Genomic DNA, 26,828 nt, shown 5'->3' on the forward strand with positions numbered 1-26,828 from the left:
GGCGGCATACTAATGAAGGCGCTGTTATTTTTTTTAAAATAAATATTTAAAGTGAGCAAAGTCAAAGGTACGTGTTTCAAGTGTAAACAAGAGAGACGACATACCACCAATGTGCACTATATGGGATCAGAGAAGCTACGACTCCCACATCGATTGACGGCTCTTTTAAAACTCCCACGCTAGACAGCCAAATATTTCTGATGCTATTCATTTGTTCACATCAGAAAAAAGAAGAATTTTCTATTATGACCAGTTGAGAAGCACAAAAAATATATTATTAGTATGATTCCTCTCTAGTTCAGAGACTACAATTCTATTCATAGAGACAACTTTAAATTTATATGGTCACATAAAAGACTTACTGGGCTTCTACGAGCAAAAGCTGTTTTGATTTATCTCACTGAGAGATCTATGAGATGGCTTCAAGTTTATGATTTCATTTTCACTATTTAACTAATGGAAGTGTCTCGACTAGGGAGAGTTGTTTGACAAGTGTAACTTTATTCCCTCCAGAGTCTGTGAAAAGATTATTAAGTATCCCGTGTCTGACTGTTGGATTTGTTGTAGTTATAGTGTATGAGCAGATTAAAATAATCTGTCAGATGTCTTGAGGCTTTTTTTTTCTTCAAGTCACATTCTGCTTTCTGACATATCACAGATACACGGGCAAGATGAAAAATCCAATGTCCAAGGGCTTTTCTCATTGCATCAAACATACACACAAAAGTGCACACACAGACACACACACACACACACACACAGTCAGACATCAGAGAATGATTTCGGCTCTCCAAATACAGACTGACCAGTTTGGCACCTGAATCAACAGGAAAACTAACCACCCAGTGCTTGAATGAAAAGGTTCTGCCATAATAGAACACCGAGCTGCACACATTACTGAACATTTTAGAAATCAGGTTATGTCTATGCAGAAAGATTGTATGTTGTCCTACAGAAAAATGTCAAGTAATTGCATTAACATTTACTATTATTGGTTTTGTTGGCATTTCTTAGGCCAACGGAAATGCTCAAAGCAAAGCCTCTTTCTTCATCAGTGTAAAATCATCACATGAAGTATTTCACAACACTTGAGGTGAAGATATTTTGTTCATAACTAGTCTGACAGGGATTGATTAAGTGGGTGATTCTGCCCTGCATAACATTACCCTCATTAATCAAAGTCACTCATGAATAACATTTTTTAATAAAAATGAAGACATACGATATAAAACACTTTCCTGTTCTGCAACCCTCTCGGAAGTCTCTTTAACCCTGCACCTTTGACTTAAAGTCAGAGGTGAGTCCACTGACCCATCAAGAGTTTTCCCTCCGAGTTCTGTCCCAATGTACAGGTACATTTCCTGCGTTTGTGCAGACCCCAGTGTTGACCATTGGCAGACAGACCTAAAGATAAGAGTACATAATGCCATGCCTTATCTGCTTAGACAGCGGGCATGTTGACATGAGCACAAGTGGTCGCCATGCTGACGAGGCGTTTATCTTGCCCACAACTAATGAGCCATTCGGTGCACGTGCAACTGCATAATGAAAAGCTCTGGGCCAGAGGGTACAAGAAGCTGTAGTCACAAGGTGAAAATTGTCATAGAGGAAATTCGACAGCAATTAAAATCAATTTTTGAATGTAGGTGATGTAGATTCCGATATACAGCATGATTGACCAAAATAAGGTTGGTTGGTTGGTGTTCAGCAGGATTATACAAAAACTACCAAACAGATTTTCACAAATTGGATGGAGGATGGGTCTCAGCACAAGAGTAGTTGTTCTTTTTTGGATGTTTATCACTCTGGGTAGTTGACCGCAGCTACTATCACAAAGCTGGTCAGCCTATTGGTTTGCATGACGAAGCCTATAAATATGGGTGTGGTTTCCTTTTTTTAATATATATATTTTTACCTGACGACGATCAAAGTAAGATCAAACCGCTCAACACTTGTGACATGTAGTAAGTTTCAAAAGCAAGAAAGAAATTCTGAGGGAGACATAATCTGAAATCTGAACGATGATGGTCAACATTTCAGATTCCTGAACTTTTCACACATACTTCTGCACTGCTTTAAAAACGGACTATTAAAGCAGTGCTGGTGTGCCATTTAGAATAAGATAGGCCCACTTATGTCACATGGAGGTCAGAAATGGTCTTTTCTGTTTTCTGCACCATTTTACACAATTTATAGAAACAAGTATCATTGCAACGACAGCCAGAAATGTGTTTCTGGTAATAGAAAGTGAAGAGAAAAGTAGGGAGATATCTCAAAAGAGCTGCTGAGTGTGTAGCAGATTGGCCAGAGCCATTCTAAAAGAATAATACTGACACGAGAGATTGTGGAATTTATCTAGTTTTTCACCTATTTTCTATTATTCACGATATAAACTGAATAAAATCCCAGGTTTATTTCAATATTTAAAACAGAAAGACAACTACTGTCCAATACTGAATTAACCCCCTCCCCCATCATCATTTATCACCACTCAGAGTGACATGCCATTCAGTTGTGTTGATTATTATGTATGTGGCATGTACATAATGATTACTGAATGCTAGAGACATCTCGATAAACAGTGTTAGCTAGTGAAAGTCATGTTGGAACAAACAGAGAGGAACATAGTGTTAGTGAGGCTCTCTTGCACTGCAGTCTGTATTCAAACAGAGGAAAAGCAAGGCAGTCAGAAATGGATTGTTATTTGGGAGGGGCATAACACTGGAGGAGATTGAAATCGGTCTGAGGCAGCGACAAGTGGTCGCGTCTCCCTGCCACCCAGTCTGACTGCAGGCTGAGCTGGCTCACTACAGTAAAACAGGGGAAGTGGACTGTTTTGACTCTCAACGCCATTTTTAACATGACGTTTTTTCTTTTCTTTTTTTTTTCTTTGTTTGCTTTCGACTTATTCCACTACAGCATGCCTTCTGAGAAACCTTTGTCATCTCTCCCCATTTCTTTTTGCTTAGTAAATTCCCCCAGATAAGTGGTGTTCTGTCAGTGTGATAAATTCATTTGTTAGTTAAGATAATGTATCATTCTCGTTTGTGTAATTACTCACAGTCTTTTATTTTCACTTTTTCTGACTCAGAATTTAACTGGGTCTCCATATCTCCCCAGCTTTATCTCTGTCTTGTCCTTTTTCCTATCTCTCTGTTTTAATCCCCTATTTACTTCTCTCTCCCCACATCTTCCCTCTGAACTACTTATCTGCTCTTTGACAGTCACATAAATTTGACCCCCCACTCCCTTACTGTCTCCATGAATCAGTCTTTATGAATTCTGTTATCTCTGTTTGTCTGTCTCTCTGTCTCGCTCCCTTTCCCTCTCCAACATTCATTTTCAGACGGCCCTCCCCTCCTTCTCCCGCGGTTCGCTAATCACTTTTGTGCTTTTCCTTCAGCCCGTGGAGGGAGACTCTGGGGTAGGCTGAAATGCAGCAGGAGGTCTGGCAGTTAACATCATGATGCCTGGCTCCCACTGGGAAAGTTGTTGCAGCAGGGGGCATATTCAACACTACTTCCCTGCCAGGAAATGCCAGGCACACAGTGGATAAAATCGCTGAATACAAAGACTGCAGCCAGACGCATAGATAATTGTTAATGTGTCCAACTGCTTCAGTCAGCTTAAGTGGTCTCGCTTATTGTACTTGCCATTATAAAGTGGTCTGGATATCATATGAAAGTCTTTCCTATGGATGTACTATACAACTATATTCAATATAATAAGCAGCAAGGCACATAGACGCTTAGAATTTCCATTCTGATTATCTTTAAAGGCCCATCAGCATGGCAACGGTAGCGGAGAAAAATACATAAAGTATACTAGAATTCTACTTCAAATGGACGCCCTACTAACTGTATGCATGGAGATCAGTTTACTCATCATGAGGAGGTACTAATTAGCCTGTGAAAACAGTTACATAATGTCTTCTGTGTCTCTGGAGGGGCTTTGTCTAGTGTGAGAAAAAACTGATGATGTCATCTGATTTATCTCGGCTTGGACTTGGAGACTATACATTTATAACGGAAAGCCTGTGTATAATACACTGAGGATGTATGGTTTGTTAAACATGAGCATTTATCAGGCAGAGTGGGTCTGATAAAAGTCACTGTAGAGATGCATTATGGGAATGTTAGTTGTTTTAGAGCTTGAACTGTAAAACAAACTAAAAGTCTTGACTATTCTTTCTTAATCAGTCCCCCGACTATGGTTGAGGAAATCGCTGCACTCACTCTCTCAGAGATGTCTGAAATGTATTTGGAGGTAAATCATGTATGTTGCCCTGCCTGAGGCAGATGTTATCACATCCATAAGGCACAACATTAAATAAATGCCTTACATGCCTTAAAACGGAATACAGTTCCAGGAAAGGGTCGCAACTGCCCAGGAGCCTTGAACAAATAGACTGAAATAAACAAGATTACGAAGAGTAAAATCCCCCCCCAAAAAACAGGAAGAAGCAAAGGACAAAAGGTAATGCTTTAGCACATTTTATTAAAAGGAAGGAGAAAGGAGAATGAATACCACTATTGCGAGGAATCGACGCCTGTCTGATCTTCGCACAAACAAATTCCCCAGTGAAATGACAGGAGGGATTTAGACAAACAGAGAAGACCTGAAAGGCTGGACAGGTTTAAGGCCTTCAAAACAAACAGCAACATTTTAAACACAATTAACCTCACAGGGAGGCAGTGTGCTGGAACTAAGACCAATGTGATGTTGTCCGTCTTGTTGGAGCCTGACCGAAGCCTGTCCAGAGATTATGGAAGGGCTGTAAACCAGAAAGACGGACCTGACTGATCCTAACATAGAGTACGATTTGATATTTAAGGTGCTGGGTGAAGCAGGGGGGATTTTTCCAAGGTTTGAATTGGGTCAAAAGCAAATGAAAACGGGATCTCGTTGTCAAATCAAGAGTTGTTTCTTGGTGATTGTTTGAATTGGGCTTAACGACAACAACAACAACAACAACAACAACAACAACAACACAGAAGAACGCTGTTTAACATCCAGCTTATCCCATCGCCCTTTAGAGTCCGTAAATGCAGGATTGGTCCGATTGTTTGGAATATTATGGCAGTTTATCTCGGGCTGCATCAATACTAATATTTCCTTCAACTTGCATTAGAACAACAATAGCCATGAAAGTAATATATTAATGACAAACTACTGCCAAGTAATGTGATACTGTTGAAAATGCACAATACCAGTTCCTCCATTAATCAGCCTGTCATCTTTCTGAATCAGTCTAAAAAAATCATAAATACATGACAAACGCCATAGGGGTTGCTCTGAGGAAGAATCAAGTTTCCAGTTTCAGGAAATGAAGCAGATGAGCGCCAGACTTAAACATCATCCTCTGGCTTTAATGAGTGTTTGGGTTAAAATGATATTTAAATCATGCTTTAGACATCACCAAAGGATTTGAAAGCCTGACATCAAGGGGGTGATGGAAGGTCAAACATATAAAAAGTTTCAGTAAAGCTAAAGCAAAACTGAGCTCGGTTAATACACAATATACCTTGTCTGCAACTCGCCAAGAGTGTCATGGGATTTGACACAAGCCTCAGGCAATTTACTGTTACTTTTTCTGTGTTTACTTCTTCTTTCAGAGAACTTTCACATCATTTCTGCTCCCACAGCCACACACAGCTGGCGAAGACCCTTTTAAACAAACAGACCTCGCAACACACTGAATATAATAATACATGCTACTTATTTAGTCTGGGAATGTGCTAATTTGATTTCATATAAAGTATACTGATGGCCTCAGTGTGTCACACCTAATGTCTGTGCAGGACCAAACCCAAGAGACAACGTGTGAGAAAATGACAAATTAATATGAGAATACTGGACTGCATAACGATGAATACACAACGGCTGAGACAGAAGAACTCATACATGTCACACCAATGTTTTGATTAATGCTTCAACATTCGGTACACAGGGTCAGAGTAACCCTGCTGTCTGAGAACAGTGTCACAGCTCCCTCTGGGTCTATACATAAAGCTGCAGTAGCAGATGCACAAATAATAAGAGGAGAAAACCTTTGCAACCTCTTTCAAGACAGAAAATAAATGATAGCAGATTTAGGACTATGTGTCACAGGGGCAATTAAAGCCGAGCTAAACAGCTCCTTACAGACTCCACCAGCAGACAGCGAGACCGGTCCCCTGCGGTGGAAGCTGCGTGAGGTCAACTCTACAGTCTGCCAGTTGGCCAAAAAATACCCCCGTATCCCTGCCACCAGCACCCCTGCTGAGAGGGTGTTTAGCACTTGTGGCAATACTGTTATTTGTCATATAGTAGGTCAGCACAGAAGCCAGATTCAGCGACTGAGCTTGTTTTTCCAGCACATACTCTTTTAACAGTGATGTATGCTTGCCAGGGCCATTTTGCCATTTTTAAAAAGCAAGTTGGAAATGCCAACTTGCTTTTCTGATGTATGTTTCTTGACACACGGATTTAGTAAAAGGTTATTTGTTATTTGTTATTTTACTTTCAAGCACAGCATTGAAAAATGAATGCAGACAACTCCATTTTGCTGACAGTTGATGTCAAATCTGTGTTACACAACAGCAGGGTGCATTCTGCTTTCCTGTATGGTATTTAGAATCAGAGGGAAGTTGCACTTGCATATATGCACTCAGCAATCAAAAAATCTTGTAACAAAGTTTTCATATGTTATAATTTAGTGGGTGCAGTTTGTCTTTAGCTGCAGAGTATAACTGCCACATTAGGGTTGAAAAAGTTCAGTAAATCTCCAACAGATGTCAAACTAAATCTTCCACCTGAAAAAACAAATCTAAAAGATTCCGCAATTTTGATACAGATATTTTTTAAACCATATCAGTAGATTTGTAATATTACTTTTGAGGATATCTGCACAGAACAATAAATAATTTAGCATTGTTTCATTACTTGAAAACCATGAGGCCACAGCAAAGGCCAGATTGCTGCAGGGAAGTGAGAAGCAAACAGCCTGAAGCAGCAGCATTGGTAAGAGTGTGAGACTGGATTACTGCCTGAGGGCATGAGGAGGGTCTCAGCTCCCTTTGCCACCTTGTATGGATTACAGGTTTGAGTTTGCTTTGGGCAGCCACAGGCAGTTGGTGGAGAGAGCATCAGAGGGGGCCGACAGAGGAAGATAACAAATAAATCAGAGAGTGCCCCCACATGTTTTTCTCGATTTTTTTGCCTGGACTGTCTTCCAATAAAATATTCTTTATCGCTAGAATCTGAAGAGCTACATGAACAAATACGTCCCAAAATGACTCAGTGTTTTTTGTCTGAATGCCATTTGGAGCTATATACGTTTTTGGATTTGGCTCTAATGTTATGATATTTATTTCCCCACTCTACTGTTAAGATATTGCATGATGTATAATCGTTGAGTTACTATAAGAACAAACTAGTTTTCGAGCCAGAGAGATTTGCACATAACCTCTCTCTACAGACTGGTTGTAAAAATCCTGATTTAGTGTGCAAGGGGAAAACACCAGAGCATATAATATTCTTTTATGTCTTGAGGATAAAATGATCTCAAAACACAGGACAGGACAAGATAAACATCTGCCTTTGAACTTTACATTGACAGATATATGCCCCAGGGGGCTTAAATTCACTACATTTAATTACCTATGGTCTGTTGTCTTAGATCACACACTTCAATAAAAGCACATTTTGGCATGAAAACCAGTAAATGCCAGATGTTAAAAATTCGAGAAAAAAAACTCTCAGGATCAGCGTGTAGACTTACCAGAGACTGCAGCAGTGATGCACAGAAGCAGGGTGAACCTCGCCATGTGACCCTTCATCTCTGTAAAGTTTGAGTCTGAGGTGTTGGAAGAAGCTGAGTCCTGGCTCTCTGGGGTATGAAGTGCTGAAGGTTGTAGTGTCCTCGTCTAGTTGCAGGGCAGCAATGACTGTGACAGCGGAGGAGCAGACAATTCCAGTCTCTAAAAGGTCGAAAAGGTGAGGAAGAAACAGAGGGGCAGGAATCAGTGATGGCTGATAAGGATGTGATCGGCCGCCAAACTCATACTCAAGAGTGTGTTCTTGCAAAACTACCTCCTGTGTCGTGAAAAGGTTACGACACACATGTATTCTCTGGCGCTGATATTTAATTAGAAGATGAAGAAACACAATAATAGAGAACACATGGGAGGTGTTGCTCAAATGTCTGAAATTCCTTCAAAGCAGGATGACAGAATTGTCCTCCTGAGACAATCCCACAATATTTTCTGCCTGGTCTTCCTGGTGCACAATGAGGGGTCTGAACCCAACGGGTTATCTGGTGGTCACTCACTTCTGGCCTGGCCTGTTTCAGGAAGCAACGACGGCATCGCTTTCTTTAAATAATACCACAATGTCGAGATCAGATAAGGAGACTGCTCTTGTTATATGATTCATATAGAGGGGAAAGGAAGAGCCTGTGTAAACTGTTTATGCACCTCCAAAAGAAAACAGAAAAAGTCATGTTATTTCCCTCCCAGACTTCTTACTTGTAAGAAGAAGAAGAAAACATCTCTAACTCGAAACAGAATTAATAAAACCGTACGTGGAAATAAATAAGACAAGGCCTAATCTGTTAAACAAGCATCCAAGTCTACTATTAAACATTAATAAGAGCATGATAATGGGATTAATGAGGCGTTCAAAGACTACCCACCCCCCCTGCAATATCTGGCACCATTTACTGTCACTTAACCTTACCATCAGCTCAGTCGATTCAAAACAGACATAAAACTGACTTGTCGAGGATTAAAACATTAAGTTATGGCCAAGTCACAGCCCTCCGGTTGGACGATCAGGGAAATAAAACAGACCCGCACATCTCTGAGGCGACACGAAAGTGAAAACAAAGTTGTAAATCGCATAACGTTACCTTTTTCTTTTTTTTTTTAGATGGGGTGACTTTCTCTCCGATGATGTCGGCTTTATAATCCACGGGAGAACATGTGGCTGCGCTCAGCGATGTAACGTGAACGATGTCAGGACTTTCCCAAAGTTTTTGTGCTCGGCTGGGCGGTGCGGAGTCACTTTTGTAGCCCTCCCACCACCACCGGCCTTTTTTTCCTCTCCCTTTTTCTCCCCTTGTCCAAAGCATTGTGTCATCTGGTCAACACAGAGTATATTAATACAAGCGTTTACATCTCAGCTTTTACATGAAATCACATAACTGTTTATCTGATGGTGTAGTTAAATGTAGTTTCTCGAAGAAGGGATAGTGCAAACCAATAAAGCAATAACGTTACATAGTTAGAAAAGGTTGTTTTTCACTGGGCTTTCGAGATATTTTTGCGAGACAGCTTGGCTTTTTTCTTTTTAAAGCCTACCTCTGACTTACCGTTCACTGAGCAGGTGACGTTAGCCTTCCGAGCGAAAATCCTAAACATGTAAATGGCTAACTTAACGCTCTTTATATCCTTATCGGACAACACGCGAAGTAGCTAATAACGAAATTAAACTTGGAAATCTTGCAAAATACACTTTCTAGCTTTCTTGACAAGACTTGTCTAACGTAAACTATAAACGAGAGGATCAGTATCAGTCCAATATCTGGCTAGTAGCTGCATGAAAAGATAGCTTACCCACAGTCAGGAGGCGGTAGCTTTAGTGTTAGCTAGCTAGCTCTTGAGCTAGCTAGGAGCACGGATAATAAAAAAAAAACAACTCACCTACCTTAGCTCTGTTGAAACAATCTAGTTACAATCTATTCTAACTCTCGCTTCACAACTTTTATCTACTTTTTAAAGCACAGTCATCATCACTTTATAGAAAACATGTACCGTTATTGTGTGTAGCTTATTGGGGTTAGTCCACACACATACGTCAATGCTACACCACTCTATAGACATCACACAAAGCTAGCTAATACGGCAAAAACATTTTTGGATAAACACACTTTTTAAGCTTTCCTACCAAGAGTTACCAACGCTAACTATACATGAGAATATTATTATCGCTCTAATATCTGCCCGTAAAATATAAAGCTAGCTAATCCAAAATCAGGAGACGGTTTACGTTAGCTTTAACGTTAGCTAGCTAGCTTGTGAGCTAGCTAACAGCAGGGAAACAAAACAGTTCAGCTAGCCTGGCTCTGTTCAAAGATTAAAATAAACTAAATTCACTTACCGCTACTTCAAAAGCTAACTTAATACCATGTGTTATGTTATTTGTTTGTACTCATGTGTGTAAAAACATGTTGCTGAACATGGCCGTGGCATTTACATGGCCAACACAGACTTTTGTATTCCTGAGACACTAATCCCAGTTAGCCCAACAGCCTAACTGCCCTTGTTACAAAATGTGCAAAATGAAATGGCTTTTAAATCTGAGCTTCAACACTGCTGCTGAGAGGCATTTTAAAATGAACAGACATTAAATGTCAAAACAGTCTGCAGAAAATGTTGTAGATGAAGAAAAAAATGCTGAGTTCAGAGCTGAAAAAATTTGTTTTAGCAACAACAACAAAAAAAGTATGAGACATCACTTTCTCTGGCTACATTCTTTTATGACAAATTGTAGTTGTACTTTCCAAAGTGGACTAACTTAAGTTTTTTTTTTTTTTTCTTTTTTGGACTAAAGGGTGGGTCTTACCATAAGGGACATGAGCTTTTGTGGAAGCACCTCATGAGTCATAACAGTTTAATTTGGCATGGGACTGCGGCAGAACAACGGCGACCTGTAGCCTGTTAGTAATATCCTAACATTGTGGTCACCAACGCTCTGTCTGATTCTCTTCGACTCATCGGCTCGCTGAGATGGAAAGTCAGCAGGAAACGTGAGCAGGAAACGTCGAGGGAAACACCACCTCCTCTATTTTGGTGGATACTTTGTCTCCGTTTCTCGCTCTCCACCGTTTCTGAATCACTATTATCTGTTACAGTATAATTGCGATGTGTCATGTCTGCGTGTGAATGTGTCACCTTCTGTGTGAATGTGCCAATAGTTGTTATGTTGTCTGTTAGGACTCGATTGTGATCTGGCGAAGCGCGTGAATAGAAATGTAACTGCAAAATTCGACCCATTACAAGCGTACGTAATTGCATGTGCGTGTTCTCCACCTGTGCGGCACACGTGATGCGTCTGCCACCGAGTGCAGTGCAACACGTGTCCATCTCCTATGCGTTTGCAGATTAACTCGCAGCGGCGCCGATATCGAGGAGGGCAGTAACCTCGATGAGCGCGTCGTAATTATTGCCGCCTCTCGTGTTGCAACCTGAGAAGAGGGTTCAGATGTTGACTCAGACGTGTTTCCTCTTTTTCCTTCCAACAGCTCGGGGAACCAAAATTGTCCTGAGCTGTTGCCATGGTTTCATGATGCTTCACTGTGAAAAGAAAATTCATTTTTGTGACATGTGCTTTAATTTTCCATTCGTCGACATAAACCCCATTCAGTAACTACTGAGCTTTTGTGTGCCGCTGGGAGGCAGTCTCAGCGTAATTACACTGCCAATAAGGAAATTGTCCCCCTATTGTGAGTTAAAGGTCAATGCTGCATTTTATGGTCTACTTACACAACGGATGCATTGTATAATGCACAATTTGAAGTCTCCAGTAGGTCCGTTTTCAAATTGCTCACCTGTTTTCTGTTGCGGTTCCGTTCTTTGGTTATTAGAAATAGAAGACAGACCATTTCTCGCCCTCCCCTTTTTGCATTTTCGAGTGTAATTACGCTGGCGCTGCTGTGGCAAAGACAACTGGATCATTACTGTTTCCCTGCTAACAACACAGCGTAAAACACGAGTAAATCCATTTGTTTAGTCTATAATGGAGATGTGAGAGCAGATAGAAATGGTGCCAGGCTCCCAGCCTGACTGGATCACTAGTCAGCCTTAATTTTCCCAGGAGATTTCGTGCCCGGTGGCAGACAAAATTGCACGCTGAAAGCAGTGTTTATAGGAAACCAATCTAAATGCTGATGGTGTCATTTTTTTCCCGTCGCCATTCCATTGTGCAATAAACATTTACTTCCAAATGATTACATTAACAAAAAAACGCGTCTATTGCCAGTACAATATGTAAATAAAGAGATTAATTTCCCCCAGAAACGTCGGGAGAAGAGAGCCTGACTTTTAAACTGATACTTCAGCACCTGTTTTTCTGTCCTCGCACAAACCTGCAATGTCTGAAATGTGCCTGAGTTTGCAGCAAGGAAACAACGCAGCTCTTCAAACCACTTAATTATCATTACCCTTACTTATTTCTTTGCACAGCCAATTGATGCGTTTCCAACATATCACCGTATCTGCTGGAAAAACCAAAATGAGTAAAAGTGGTCAGCACGTTTTGTAACGCCGGTGGACAGAGGCTGGCTTTTTGTTTTGTTTCAGTGAATCAGTGTGTGTTCAGTCCGGATTTCAGCGTATTATAGTCTACAACAATTACGCTATTATGGGCTGGAAGAAATGGCTTTTATCTGAGGGGCCTCTTTACACCTTCACAGGAGTTTTCACTCATTCTGATTAGACCTCTGCCTAGGTTGAAGTTGGGTGGAGCTGCGAAGGGAATTACGTGACATTACTCCTAATGGCTAGAAATCCCCCCTCTGCCACTTCGTGTCACCCTCAGCGATGACGCGAAACAACGATGATTCATAAAGTGTCTGAGGTCAGGATTTATCGCTCATTATAGAGCGATGAAAAACGAGTGAACGAGGGTGTGATTGCAGACACACTTCTTGCGAATGAAGAAGGTGTTACCGGAGAAGTGGAATGGTTGTGGGGGTTCGCACCGCAGTCACTTAGACCTGTCGTAATTTTTAGGGCCAGCTCTGTTCTAATAATCTAACTCAAGTGTCCCAGTAAGCCACGGCAGTGAGACTGTACAAGAATGTGGACAAATATCCACTGAAATTTAACGCAAACTTGAGCAGAATTTCGAGACGGTCAGAAAAAGGAAAATGCAATTCGATGTGCGTTGCTGTGCACAAACATTAGAAGTTGGGTGCACGGAAATTGGTTCAAAGTTGGCGGTGCTAATTCTCGGTTCAGATGAAATTAAACCACTGCACAAGAAGGAAAAATGCAATGAAGTTTAATGTGTTTTTTTATGTGAGGAATTATGGTTAAAGGCTGCCATGCGCAGGGACTTAATATTGAGAGGTCTTCGTCAGTCCACAGCGCGCTGATCTGATGTTTTCTTCTCTTCTCTTCTTCGTCTAACATCAACTCCGTCCTGATGTAGTTGCCCACTCTGTCCCCGTTGCTCTCCGTCCCAATTACTCAAACTTCTCTGCCTCGCCACAAACACTTTTCCTGTGATATTTGAACTTTAAAATTTCTCCACTGAGGTTTTTTTTTCTTCTTTTATGCACGTAAAAAACAGGTGAATGGAAAACACTTTGTAAGCCACTATGAACAATAGAGCTCTTTTCAGCGCGAGACATTTCGACGTGTCGTAGCAGACAAAGCCTCTGTGACACGGTTCCATCGACAGCCCCAGTGTGCCACGCCGGTAAGTCAAGCATTGTAAAATACTCGAAGAGCCGTGGAACCGGCTCAGCTCAATGGAATGCAATAATTAGCCCGCCCGTGATGTTTTCACCTTGTCAGAGTGTTTTTTTCCCACTTGGAGCATAAAAACTTGAGAGCTTCTTGCGATGGGATCACACCAGCCGTCGCAAGATGCTCTCAAGTTTTCATTGTAATCAACCTTTTTCCTTTTCCCCGATGATCCGCCAAACTGTCTGCTGTGAAAACGGTCTATTCACGAGCCTGAAGAGTGGAAATGAAGTATAATTCAGGCATCATTAATCTCATCATTTAGATCTGTGCTTCTGTGATGTTGCTAAAATGTTTTATTTGAAGCCCATGTTCCTGAGAGGCGGGAAAATGAGTACAAACATCTGTGTGGGTGTAGCACAGTGACGTGGGACCGCTGAAAGTCAGAACCATGAATAATTGCAAAAGAGATGTGTGTATTTACTTTGAACTCACTGGATGTTACTAGCGGTGTGCGTTTGTGAGCCGCGCAATCTGCATGACAACCTCTCAGCCCCTTTCATATCATACTCTTAAAATCCTCTTTCGTTATCTGTCACTTAGTTCAGCTCGATGAAAGCCACAAATGAGAGAAAAAAGCAAGAAGTTTGGTCTTTGAGGCTCGAGCGTTTATCTCCGGCTTACTGCACCGATTGTAGTTTGAGTGAGAAAAAATAGACCGGAGCAAAAGAGTAGACACAACATCCTCTCCGCACCGAACAGACTCGGAGGAGTCATCATTCCGTCAAATCAACTCTCCGCACAAAGTGTGCCAGCAGAACAAGAGCAGCAGCCAAAGAAGAAAAACACACATATGAACTGTAACAATACTACAAAAGAGTTTAGAGTTATTTCAAAATCTGCTGTAGCAGAAACACACACACACACACACACACACACACACACTGCAGTCTCTGTTTTGCCAGTGTACTGTAGTTGTGTGAAGAGCAACGCTTTGCACAACAGGAGGGCAGGAACAAGCTTTACTCTCTCCACTCGCTCTTCAGATCGAAAAAGAGCTCCTTTTTTTTCTCAGTTAAATTTGTTCCTAATCCTGATTCTTGAAAAATAAAGTTGAAAGGAGCGTTTGAAGTGAATCAGAGCGCATCTGCTCTCCCCGTATACTGACTCCGCGATTCAGGAGCGCACTGTACCTGTAAATCACAGGGATGAAGTGCAGTTGCAAAAAACACGATCCGTGATCACAGATTTAGTGCAGTCGGAGTCACAAATATGTCAAATAGTCGTCACAACTAGTGTGATTGGTCTGAGGGAATCTCTTCATTGGCATCATCAGTAAACGGCTTTGATTCAACTGATAATTCACACGATGCTAAGAATCAAGCTCGATGTGTCCTTGAACTGTAAACAGTCAACAGGCCTAATCTAGTTAATCCTCCATTGCAGCTCACGAGCGCTTAATGGCTAATTGGACTAATTGACCTGTTTAGAGTGCTAACGTCCCACCAGTGCATTAGCAACAGTCGTGGGGTTTTTTTTTCGTCAGACAAGTTGATATTCTGCTCGTTGATTCTATGAACTCGCCCTGACCTCCTTCCTTCAGGCAGCGCGAACAAAGCAGCACACATGGGATCGTACACTAAGTGGAGACAGTTTCGCTCCACTTGTGGTCCATATTACTTAAATAATTGCGGTCCTCTAGTAGCTGACACGAGTTGGATTTAGAGGCAAATGTCACGGCTGGCATTCATCGGCGGCACTCCATCACATCTGAGGCTGGCCAAAGGACACTTCTACAGTAGCACTCTCCTTCAGTGGCTTTCCTTTTTTTTATTGGAGCCCTACCCGCAACTCTCCGACCCCCACCCATGAGTAGTGTTTCAATAACAGGAAACAATCGGCCATCGTCTTTCATCACAGGTTGACGCTGGTTCCCGCGCGGTGCCACTGGGTCTCTGTGGTGCCAGCCAGCCAGTCCGCCACAGTAAAGAGAGAGAGAGGGAATCAAGTATGCGCCAGCTTTCTCGTTTCCTTATCGTCCTCCGAGGGGGGATCTGACGCATGGCCTTCCAGCGGTCATATCCGACACTGATACCCGATGAACTGAGGCCCCCTCGACCTCACAGAGTCGCTGAATGTACAATCTACGTCTACAATCCCACAAGGCAGCTAATTAACAGGACTTTCATTATAGAAACATCCCATTTGCAAAATTACATCTCATTTTTGAATGTAATTCAGGGGTTTTTGCTGGAAGTGCACTTTGGTTTCAGTTATTTGAGTTGTCCTGGTTTATTTTACGGGGGAGCCAAAGAGCTGCATGTAAAGTGACAGTCTTTTTCTCAGCAAGCTAGCCATGTTCTGTATTACCATCGGATGATTAACTTCTTACAGTGAGTCGACCAGGCGCTCAATATATATCACCTCAGCACAGGAAAATTCTTAAAGGGTAACTCCCCAGATTTGACAAATTAAAGCGTGTTTACAGGTCTCCTGGAGTACTGCTGCATTGTGGCCAAGGAGGAAGCTTCATGTGATCTGATAAATTGCCTCCAATTATGTCACCAGGTGGCTGAGTTGCATTGTGGGTAATGTATGCACCAGGTTTGGAGAAGCAGCCCACTGGTCTACCATTACGGACTTTCTAAAAACAGATGATCAAAGATCGATAGAGCAGGAACAGAGATACTGCCTTTTTATTCCAAGCATTCTTCCTCCTTTCATTAAAAATGAGTGCATGCCCTCAATAATTCTCTGTAAATCAAAGCAACATTATGTAGAAATGGCATTTTGTAACAATTTGGCGCCCCCTGCAGTTTTCTGAATGCCACAACCTGTGTCGTAAATACAAATCCCAGGTCGCTTACAATTTGTCAAAAGTGATGTAGCTGTCATTTTAAGGTAAAAAAATTAGTTATTTCATGTTGCTTTAACTGAAGTTTTAATAGATAAATGAATCGATGCATACATGTATGCACAAAGAATGTATGTATAATGTACAGCTTGTCTGACATACTGTGATTTATTTATTCATTTATTTGTTTATTGAGCTGCTTTATGCATGTACATTTTCGCCCTGATGTACCAGTGTTACCTGTTATTTGGAAAAAAAGTGCCAAACCGGTGTGTGTGTGTGTGTGTGTGTGTGTGTGTGTGTGTGTGTGTGTGTGGGAAGGTAGCTGACTGTACATTACTCTCCTTTATGATAATGGGACACAGCAGCTACACAATGTGCACACACCTCATAGGTTAGTCTTATCTGCCCTGGTGAAAGCCACATAGAAGGTTACATTTGCAGATTTTCTTCTTTTTTTTTTATCAGTAGCCCATTTCTATGATCATTAAATATTTCAAGGATTTTAGGTGGGTGGAAATAAATTATTTTGTTCACCGTAGATGAATTGATGCTTCACACTTGATTGGAATCGTGCCTCCTCCACCTGTTTATTCCTTCGACCAAAAGTTAATTCGTTTTTGGAGAGATCCAAAAACAAATTAGCCTTGCCGTTCCTTCATCGTGGGGCCTTTTGATCACCCAGGCTAGGTGTCGAGATGTGGTGTGGATTAAGATGACAGTTTAAAACAGTGAACGGCCCAATGCTGTCTTCTTTATTGACCACAGGAGGTCAGAAATGTTCAAATCCTACAAATATGGACGGCAAGTAAATTGCCACTTGTAAAATGGTGCTCAAGTGTCCTGCGCTTGGCAGTCCTGGGGGGTCGTCCTCAGACTTCATTCCTCGAAGGTCAGCCGGTGTCCTCTTTCCCCCACATTCGCAGACATGTGTCTCTTGACAGCATTTCTCTACCCCGCTGTACGTGATAAATACCACTGCCACCTCCCTTCTTCCCCTTTGTTTTGCACCTTTATGAAGTAAGAACAGCATTCCGAGCATTCAGGCCGCATCCTTGATGACTTTATGAAAGTGCTTACGGACGCCTCTTCTTGATTGACTTTCCGACAGACACATCCTGTCCCCTCTTAGAAGCCGTTTTCCTCTTCCTAATCCCTACAGCGCAGAGTCATGATCAGAGGTCTCCTTGGAGGGTTGTCCGGATACCTGCTGCAGTGTTTGCTCGGCCAGCTGGACGTGTGTGTGTGTGTGTGTGTGTGTGTGTGTGTGTTTGAGGAAGGTGAGAGGTAAAGGAAGACTTGTTGGTCATGTCGGGGCTCAAAGGGAAAAGTTATAATAACAGGAGTGAACTATGGCTGCAGCAGCATGTCCTGTATCCTGTTGTGTCTACATGCTTCAGCACCTTGGCCGATGTTTTTCTGAACAGAGAAGCATTTCCTTTGTCCACTCTAAAGCACTGTAACTTATTTTTGTGTTTGCATGTGGTGGTCCATGACTCCTCTCGGTGTGTTATTAAGTAGTAATACAGATTGCATGCCGTCTGTTCATAAATACAGGAATCTGGAGAGATTGAGAGTGCATCGTCCTTCTCTCACCATATCACCATGTTGCAGTCAGAGGTCAAAGCAGTCTATTTATTCCTATATATCTATATGGCTTCCTACATAGATAATGTCTCCCTCTTACATCTACACACTTCCTGTCTGCATGTAATTGTATTACACAAGTTCATTGTAAAGGGCCACATTCAATGTAGATTTTCTGTGTCCATGTGTATAAATGAAATAACTAGATGTGTGATTTATTATAGGTGACCGACTAATCGATTGGAAATGCATTACTTTTATGTGTAGTACTTGAATAATAAACTGTTTAAAAGAACATTATGTTAATGCAGAAGGTGACCTGAACTGAAATAATTAAATAAACACATACGGATTAAGTATAAGTCGGCATTAACTGGCATTAACTGACCTTCCTTAAATGTGACCCTTTACACTGAACTTATGTAATGGAACTTATATGGGACATTTACATGTAATTAAAATAGCTAAAGTCAATGTTTTAGGCAAGAAAATAAGATGAGAGTTACATGCACTTATTTATAAAAACTTCTTGGATACTCTCTCTTGAACCCTCATTTAAATCAGTTATCGCAGCCAATATTGGTGACAGAGTGCAATACACAGTCTTCTCTTTACATAAAAGTAAAGGCCCCTAAATTCAACATGTCCAGTGGTCTGTTGTCATTCCAGTCCACTCTGCTCTGGCAGTGGTGTAATCCCACTAACCAATCAAAAAACACAGCCAAAGTGCCTTCTTGGATGTCCATATGGCAGATAAAACAGGACCAAGTGCCATCTGGGGTGCCCTTCCAGCAGAAAAACAGAGCACTTCACCACATTTTGTCCTTGTGCCCTCTCGAGGGTACTTCACCACGTTTGGTCTGCTGGAAGGGTACTCCAAAGGGCACTTTAGAGGACACTTTCATCAACTATTGTAACGATTTCATTATAAATGTATCACGACACTGCGCACTGGTACCCCCTACAAATACAGCTGGTGCCCCTCAAAAATCCTGAGAAAAACTCTAAAACCGGATACAATGATCTCAATCACTGCTTTTAAGGGCCTACTTATGAATTCTTGTGAATGTTTTAATTCTGTTTGATTAGATTCATTAGTCTCTCGTCATTGCTTTTGTTTGTCCTCCCCCCCTCCTTCCCTCGTACAACGGACTTCTGAACACTTGCCGGGCTGCGGCTGTTAACAAGAAATGGTTCCTAAAGGGGCCCCATGTAACAATCTATCAGTATGAATCACTTTTTTATTGGCCATATGTGAGCGGACTGTAACGTGACGTGAAAAATAAACCGTCTCATGTGCCTCATCTCGGCGCCCCTCTCCGCTCACTGATACAGAGTAACAGTAGCTAACATCAGTTGAGAAATGGAGCCCACTGGCGCAGACCAACGACCGGTAAAGTAAAAGTCACGTTTCCCTTATACTTTAATTTTCTTTCTGTTACATATGCCACTTTATAGACAGCCATGTTACATATATGTAAACCTTAATGAAAAAAATAGAACATTTCTGTGCTTTAAATGTAGTCGTAAACGTATGAAGTGCATGGTGATTGAGAAAAGCATGTTAAAAAAAAGCCTGTCCACAGTGAGTGATCTCGTTAAAGATTCTGTTGTTGAACCCATGAACTCTGGACTCGATATGACAGGGGTCAAGGAGCGGCGAAATAAAATAAAGAAAACGTAAAGTGCAGGTTTGCCCTAGAGTGAGCATGGTGCATTAAAGGTTCAGAGATGGTTGACAGTACCATGTGGGATGTCAGCTGTATGCATATACACACACGTCAAGCACAGAATGGGAGCTCGTACGAGGAAACTGATGGATTTTCGAGATGCTGCTTCAAGCAGAAACCGTTGTTGTGCGCAAGCTTTGAGCTGTAGATTAATATTGCTGGAGTAGGAGTAGAGTTAAGGCATCTTTGAACCTGAATGGCCTTCAGTATTTTAAAACAAAATGAGTGGGAAGGGTGTTTTGTTATGTTGCTGTTCATGTTTTAGTCCTTATGAAAATGATTCTGAGAAAATGAAAACAAAATAAATACAAATAAAACAACAACCAGACACAGCTCATCTAGTCACGTTGTTTTACTTCAGTGCATCAATAGCCTTGGAGACTTGGCCGAAGACCTCATCCACTGGCAGCTCAGAGTCGACCTGGGGAAAGCAAGACGACCAAGTTAACAGTATATACCACAGTACATGTATTTGATCTTCCCAATCACAGCTGTCATACGTACCTTCCTGACGATGCCGCGGCCCTCATAGAAGGCGATGACTGGCTCGGTTGCTTTGTAATACAAGTCCAGGCGCTTCTTGATGGTCTCCTCGTTGTCATCAGAGCGGCCACTGGTCTCGCCACGCTTCAGAAGCCTCTTGACCATGGTCTCTGATTTTGCGTCGACGTACAGCAGCAGACAGGGTTTGCCGATCTGGAGATCGAGACAGTTTTTAGCTCGTAAATAAAGGGTCGTTTGATTGCTGCTGCGCAGGGGATGAGTTATAGACCAACATCTCGCGCTCTGTCCTACCTTCTTCTCGAACTCCTCGCCCTGCTTCACCTCACGGGGGTAGCCATCAATAAGGTAGCCCTTGGACACATCAGCCTTGGCGATCATGGCGTCCTTAATCATGTCTAAGACTGTGTCCTGGAGGCAGACCCAAGACATTATGACCAACCTTGACAATGATATGGCACTTCTGGTGGAAAATACACTCGGTTGACAGTTTATTATACTGACAGGTGTTCCTGTTATTTTGTCCTCCCCTTTTTATATCACTGAGGGGTAGGCTTGATGGCAAAAACACCTCTCCGAATAATGCAGTTCAATGCAAAACAGAACCCCAAGCTACATCATCCAAAACTATATTATTTCCTTCTTATCTAAGCACATATTTTGAGTTACGCAAGTACACAAAGACAGTGATCCTAGCTTATTGATACGAGTTGCAAATGATTAAAAACTTGAATTAAATCACACGTCCCATTCTCTTACCAGGGGAACGAGCTCTCCCTTCTGCATAATGGCCTGGAGCTGCTTGCCCCTGTCAGAGCCAGAGGCCACCTCAGCACGGAGCAGGTCCCCGGATGACAGGTGGGTGTAACCGTACTTGGCGACTACCTTCTCACACTGGGTGCCCTTTCCAGAGCCGGGCCCACCTGAACAGAAAAAAAGACAGACAAAATGCAAACGAGTGAATGGCTGTCAGTGTTGGGGAAAGTACCCCAAAGTCATACCTGATTAAGAATGAAAATAAAAATACTGTGTGAAGATATTATTTGAATATTTGGAAAAATACAAGTAAAGTCAGCAAATGTAACCATGTAACCATGTAACTGCTTTGGCTCTGATGCAGCATGCTATCTGGTAAGTAACTAGTAACTAAAGTTATCAAATAAACCAAGTCGAGTAAAGGAGTCACGTTTGCCTCCACAATGTAGTGGAGTGGAAGTATAAAGTAACAGAAAAATGGTAGTACTCAAGTAAAGTAAAAGTACCTCAAGTTGTACCAAAGTACAGTGTTTAAGTAAATGTACCTAGTTACATGGGTTCAGTGGTGTAAAATGAAACAAATCCGACAGAAGTGTACTCACCCACGACAAAGATGATCTTAGCATCTTTAATTTTGTCTGAAATGAGAACAAACAAAAAGAGGTTACGAGTCCATAATGGTGACAAAGCAAAGTATTGTTCTCACCAAACGAAACAAAAAAGGAAACATTCACGAGTAAAACATGTTGGTGACAAACCATCTCTGCAGTCACATGCAGAGGAAAGGCATTCGGAGCTACAGGTATTTTCCATTTTTCAGTTGCAGGGCACAGCGTCGCCTGGACAGCTTTAGTGCTTTGACTGTTTTGTGCAATTACTCAAACAGTGTTGCCATGGCAACTCTTGTCACACAATAACATTATATGACCAGGCATAACTGTTCACAGGGAACTACAGCTGAAGTCTGAGTTAATAGTCTAACAAGACAGCAAAAAATAGTACACAAGATCTTGACTTGATATTAACTATGTATAGTAATGGGTGCAACTATTTAATGAGAAAATCTTATTTTTATACAGCGTTTTTTTGGTATCGTCATAGCAACCTATTCTTCTGTAAAACAAAATATATATATAAAAAAGGAACATCATAGTGCAGTATCTTTGTTTATAAGCAATGTTAAATGTAAAACAACACTGTATTCTCAAAAACAACCAAAAGAGGGCGGTAGAGTCTGAGAAAACACCAGTCTGCTCAGGCTTGCCTCCACAAGATTAATGATGAAAGTATAAATTAACTTTTCCCACATCATCAACAATCATCATCGTCATCAACAATCTTACATGATGTGTTATTTACCTGCCATTGTGTTGGGTTAGATGAGGGTTTTCCTTCAACTGAAAACCAGAAAAGGAAAAAAAAGCTCATTACAGCAGATATTTGGACAAGGACAGACAGCCTAATAGAGTTAGACTCTATTGAAAAGTGGACAATATGTGACACAATACCATTGTGTCACATATAACATTTTGACACCATATAGTCAGTTGCTAATCATGTTTTTGATCATTTGATAAATTATCGATTATTAATTCTGGACTCTCTCCAAATAGATTCCTTCCAGTGTGTTACTTTTGTTGTTGAAGCAGCATGATAACAAAAGCTTTACGGTGAATTTCTTGAAACACAATAACAACTTCTGCTGTTACCAAGAAACCCACCGCTCTTTGTAGACTGTCTAACCTTTAATTCTTGACATTATAACTCATGCTGTGAAGTTTTTCACTTAATCTCCAATTCATAAAAATCATAAATATCAAAGAATGCATTTTTTAATGTTTTGATCAATAGTGACTTTACAGTGAAGCCACACTTAAATGTAGCATAGCATCACTACATAGCTTTTGTAGTACGTGTAACCCCTGATAAAATGTTGGCATCATATTCAACAGTCTGTGTTTGCACCCGTTAACAGCATTCCAGTTCTTGCAGTGGACAGTACAACCTTGTCTAATGCTGCCATTTTAGAAAGAGACCACAACAATTTGAGTCCTCGGACAGGAAATGCTGTTTAGTTGTGTGTTCCGTGTAATGAATGTATCTGAAGAAGACGACCGCAGTATGGTTTCCTGTTTACACTTCTGTTTTAGCAGAGTTAAAGTCAGAAGAATGAGGAAGGAGCTCGGGGGAGTCAGTGGTGCCGGCATGTGTAAATAGATATCAACAAGTAGCTGCCTGCCCGTGTCATGTGAAAATGGGCGGGTTCTGACTTTAAATAGCTTGTCTCGACAGGTTCTCAATCCTATTTTATTGCTACCTCCTGGATTTCTGTAATGATTTTAGCTGTGTCTGCTCTTATTGTACGTTTGTACCTCGGCACCATTATATTTCTGAGGATATAAAAATGTTTTAAATGAAATGGAAAATAATTTAACATCTGCTCTGACTATTGAGAAGTTCTCTTTAGGCTGAATTTGAAGATGGACTGAACTTCTGCCCTCTATTTTGCATGTATTTTGAAATATATTTCATAACAATGCAGCTACTTCGTATTGATTTTCGCAGTTCATCGGGAGTCAGAATGCACTGTGTGCGGACTGTATACTGATTACATTATCCACTGTGCAACAGCGATGTTCGCCTTCCCATACAGTAACACACACATTCGCACTATGGTAAATAAGTAACCTGAGGGGTTGCTGGTATGAGTTTTGTGAAGACAGATTTGTGACAAGCGGCAAAGGGCTGATGTCTCAGGTTACCTGGTGAGGTCCAAGTTTGGCGTGGTCACCGGGGAGCGAGGAACATTATAATTACAGATGTTTTATGGGACCAGCGCTGAATATTTTAAATGGGCACTGCATAGTTTTGGGGAAGAAATTCAAACTCAGATTTTTTTATATTTAGAAGATCAATGAGGTAATCATACAAACTCAAGAGTTTTTTCTTTTTTCCCCAACTGAATAAAGAAGCTGTTCTCAGAGGAAAATAATGTCCCGGGAATACTGTTGGGAGGTAGAAAGGTGGCAGGGTCCGCCACATATAAACAAAGTAATACAGTATGAAATGATGTTGTCCTGTAATGTCAGTTTGTCTATTCAGTCGTGAGGTAAGTAGAGTTTGATTATTGAGTTTAGCCATAAATAATCACTGAATGAAGATATTTCCCTTCTGATTAAAATGTATTCCCCAACACTACACTGTGCACATTTAAGTGTAATTATGGAATTTTGTTTTCCACTAACAATAAAACATAAAAAATACATAAAAATAGATAAATATGTGATTTAATTCCATGTCTGAAACATATTTTTTTTCCTGCTGACAAGAGATCCAAACAGGGGCATGACACTGGATTCAATTTAACAAGACTTGAATTTGACCTTATACAGCGTGGCTGTTTGCTCACTGGCACACGCCTCCTATTCAAACACTACAATACCAGATTGATAAATAAACATTAAGGAATTAAAGGCATTATCAAGGTTATATGAGTAGTTTTACTTAAGCTAAAAGAGAAAACAAAAAGAATCACACCATGTTCATGAATGGTCCAGGTGACAGATTTGTGTATTACCAGGGCTAACACATGTTTGCTGGTTCAGTGCATACTGAGGCTGCATGCGCTGCTAGCTTGTTCTCTGGTTCTCACATGCGACACCCCTCAGTACTGGTGGTGCTGCTTCTCAGGTGTCCAGTTTTTATGTCAGTGGACATTAACCCTGTGCTCTTTGTAAATGTCACTTGGAGGCTGGCATCTGAGTCAGCACAGAGCCTCTTTAGGAATCCCTGTCTGGCCTATTATGGTGCCATCGACAGTCTGGGTCCCCTTCTTCTTTGGCATGTCAGACATGTCCTGGTTCTAATACGGTGCAAATCACATTACTTGGGAATTGTACTCAATACTGCATAGAGTTATGGAACACATCGCACATGGCTTTACTACAGAGTGATTACGCTGTTACATTTCCCAACAGAGGCTGTATCAGTGCTGGAAATGTGGCAAGATGTTTGAACTTCGTGTGTGGACAAAGTCCTGTGAATGTTGCACTAAGACTGGATTGTTTCCCCCTTGAAATGGATGAATCTCGACAACATAAATAATGCAGTACCATGTGACCGAGTGCACTGTTAATGCTGAGTGTACGAGTCCAAGAACCTAATACACGGAGGACACATTTTGACATTTGATTCTTTGTAATTGTATCCATGAATTGAAATATGGAGGTACCACGCTCACCCCCCCCCCCAACCAGAATCTGAGTCCACCTCCCCTGTCCAGCCCTCATGTCTTATTACTCTTTTTTAACATCTAAAAAAAGACTCAGCCTGTCTGCAGCTGTTAAGGGATAGTGTGTCAGCCATTCTCAAAACGCACATGGGCGCACCGAGTGCCCCTCGAAGCAACAGTAGTGAAAACAAAGTACCGAGCACATGTTCTGTTAGAGCATTCTCCTTGTGTGCCGTTGGTAACCAAGGTGCACAGCAAATTAATTGGCCGCACTGTTCCTTTAAGGGAGAATAGGGGACCCTTTGACGTCAGTGCAGTGGGAGATATTCCATGATGTTTGTGAAAGGATGGAGCGAGATTAATTCGGTGTTGTCCGTGGCTGATGTGGACGTGTTTGTGTTCTAAATTGTAAAGCTCTAGGCTCGCTTCAATGTGCAGCATCTACTCACAGGAATCAATAGTACTCAGCCCCTAATCAGATGTTAATGACCATTACTGGGGCTGGAAGCATGGCAAAGGAATTAAAAGGCTCGAGCAGCTTGTATGAAAATGGCCTTGAAGGGGTGTAGGTGGAGGATAACGCTAAACATGAACAGGCAACCCACCTGCAACGAAATGTCAGAGCAAATGCATGGAGGAGGAAACAAGAATGGCAGTACATATTTTCTAGCAAACATCTATGACATCCACTGAGTGACACGTGAGAGCTACGTGCCTTTGCACTATGCAGAAATGCCCGATCTTCTGACAGTGTCAACAGTGTGACTAACCAAAGTGACAGTTCCCCACTACACTCTCTGTTACTCTCACCCTCCATCCCATCAAACAGCCCTGCCCACTGCTCCTGCCAACATTCTCCCTCTCTGACATCTCTTTCTTCGTCGGTTCCCTCTGACAAAGTCAGCCCCAGTCCCTGTCACTTCCTCTATGGAGCCTTTGTCCTCTGTACTGACCTCTCTTTCGCGCTGTGGCTCTAGATCCCAGTGCAAGGGGGCTGCTGTCCCTGGATCCCCGTATGTGTGTGTCTGCACAGTTCCTACTGCACGGCAGCCCTCCCTCCCCCATGCCATGCCTTTTTATAGCTCAGCTGAGCCTGCTCAGCCTGCGTTGCATTGTGGGTAAGAAGGAGGAAGAGCAGGCAAGGGGAGGGAGGGAGGCAGAGAGGGATGATGGACATGAGGAGGCATGGGTGAAATTAGAGGCAGAGGGAGGGGAGGGGAGGGCGGGGGCAGAATGCCCGACTGTTGAGTCATTAGCTCAGATGACTTTGTTGCAAACTTAATAAAATAAATGTGTTTTGTGAATATCGGAAAGTGGAAATATTCTTATTTTATTGCTTTCTGAAATATTTTTGTATTGCATTTTAATTGTTTTATTTCTCAACCAATATTTCATTTGTTTGTATCTTCTGAGGCACCTTTAAATAATGTATAGATATAATGTTTATCATATCATATCATTTCAGGTGGCTGTGGCTCAGGGGTAGAGCCAGCGCCTCACTGTCAGAAGGTTGCTGGTTTAATACGCCTGGTCTGCATGCAAAAGGTTCCTTGGGCAAGATACTGAACGGAACTGCTCCTGATGTGCTGGTTGGCACCTTGCATCACAGCCACCACCATCAGTGTATGTATGTAAAATGTAAATGTAAACCTTGTGGCATAACTGTAGGTTCATATATTGTGAAGTTGTAAAACTTGAATTGAACAATTTACTATCAT

The 26,828-nt window shown here is 41.6% G+C and overlaps 2 protein-coding genes across 3 annotated transcripts in view; both read right to left on the bottom strand.

The window, feature by feature from the left end:
* eng (endoglin) overlaps positions 1 to 10,285 on the bottom strand; it is a 49,423-nt gene extending 39,138 nt beyond the window's left edge. Inside the window, exons 1-3 of the mRNA XM_030435587.1 lie at positions 10,141 to 10,285; positions 8,891 to 9,120; positions 7,763 to 7,961 (exon numbers count right to left, since the gene is read on the bottom strand). Coding sequence (XP_030291447.1) covers positions 7,763 to 7,820 — 58 coding nt within the window. The 5' untranslated portion in view covers positions 7,821 to 7,961; positions 8,891 to 9,120; positions 10,141 to 10,285. The remainder of the gene's footprint in view (positions 1 to 7,762; positions 7,962 to 8,890; positions 9,121 to 10,140) is intronic.
* A 9,579-nt stretch (positions 10,286 to 19,864) lies between these two features.
* ak1 (adenylate kinase 1) lies at positions 19,865 to 26,201 on the bottom strand. 2 transcript variants are annotated; one of them, XM_030436469.1, is made up of 7 exons: positions 26,064 to 26,201; positions 22,239 to 22,276; positions 21,482 to 21,517; positions 20,883 to 21,046; positions 20,418 to 20,534; positions 20,127 to 20,318; positions 19,865 to 20,043 (listed from the first exon to the last, which is right to left on the bottom strand). In XM_030436469.1, exons 2-7 carry the CDS (start codon positions 22,243 to 22,245, stop codon positions 19,975 to 19,977), a joined length of 585 nt encoding a protein of 194 aa, XP_030292329.1. In that variant the 5' UTR covers positions 22,246 to 22,276; positions 26,064 to 26,201; the 3' UTR covers positions 19,865 to 19,974. The 2 variants fall into 2 exon arrangements, with proteins under 2 accessions (XP_030292329.1, XP_030292328.1); XM_030436468.1 differs by lacking the exons at positions 22,239 to 22,276; positions 26,064 to 26,201 and adding an exon at positions 21,638 to 21,747.
* Positions 26,202 to 26,828: the final 627 nt, after the last annotated feature.

The sequence above is a fragment of the Sparus aurata genome, chromosome 12, assembly GCF_900880675.1.
Source record: "Sparus aurata chromosome 12, fSpaAur1.1, whole genome shotgun sequence".
Taxonomy (NCBI): domain Eukaryota; kingdom Metazoa; phylum Chordata; class Actinopteri; order Spariformes; family Sparidae; genus Sparus; species Sparus aurata.

Coding starts and splice junctions, on each gene's coding strand:
- ak1 (XM_030436468.1), bottom strand. CDS start 21,692: ATGGAAAATACCTGTAGCTCCGAATGCCTTTCCTCTGCATGTGACTGC. Junction 20,535..20,882: donor AGGGAGAGCTCGTTCCCCTG/GTAAGAGAATGG, acceptor GTCTGCCTCCAG/GACACAGTCTTAGACATGAT. Junction 20,319..20,417: donor GCGAGGAGTTCGAGAAGAAG/GTAGGACAGAGC, acceptor CTCGATCTCCAG/ATCGGCAAACCCTGTCTGCT.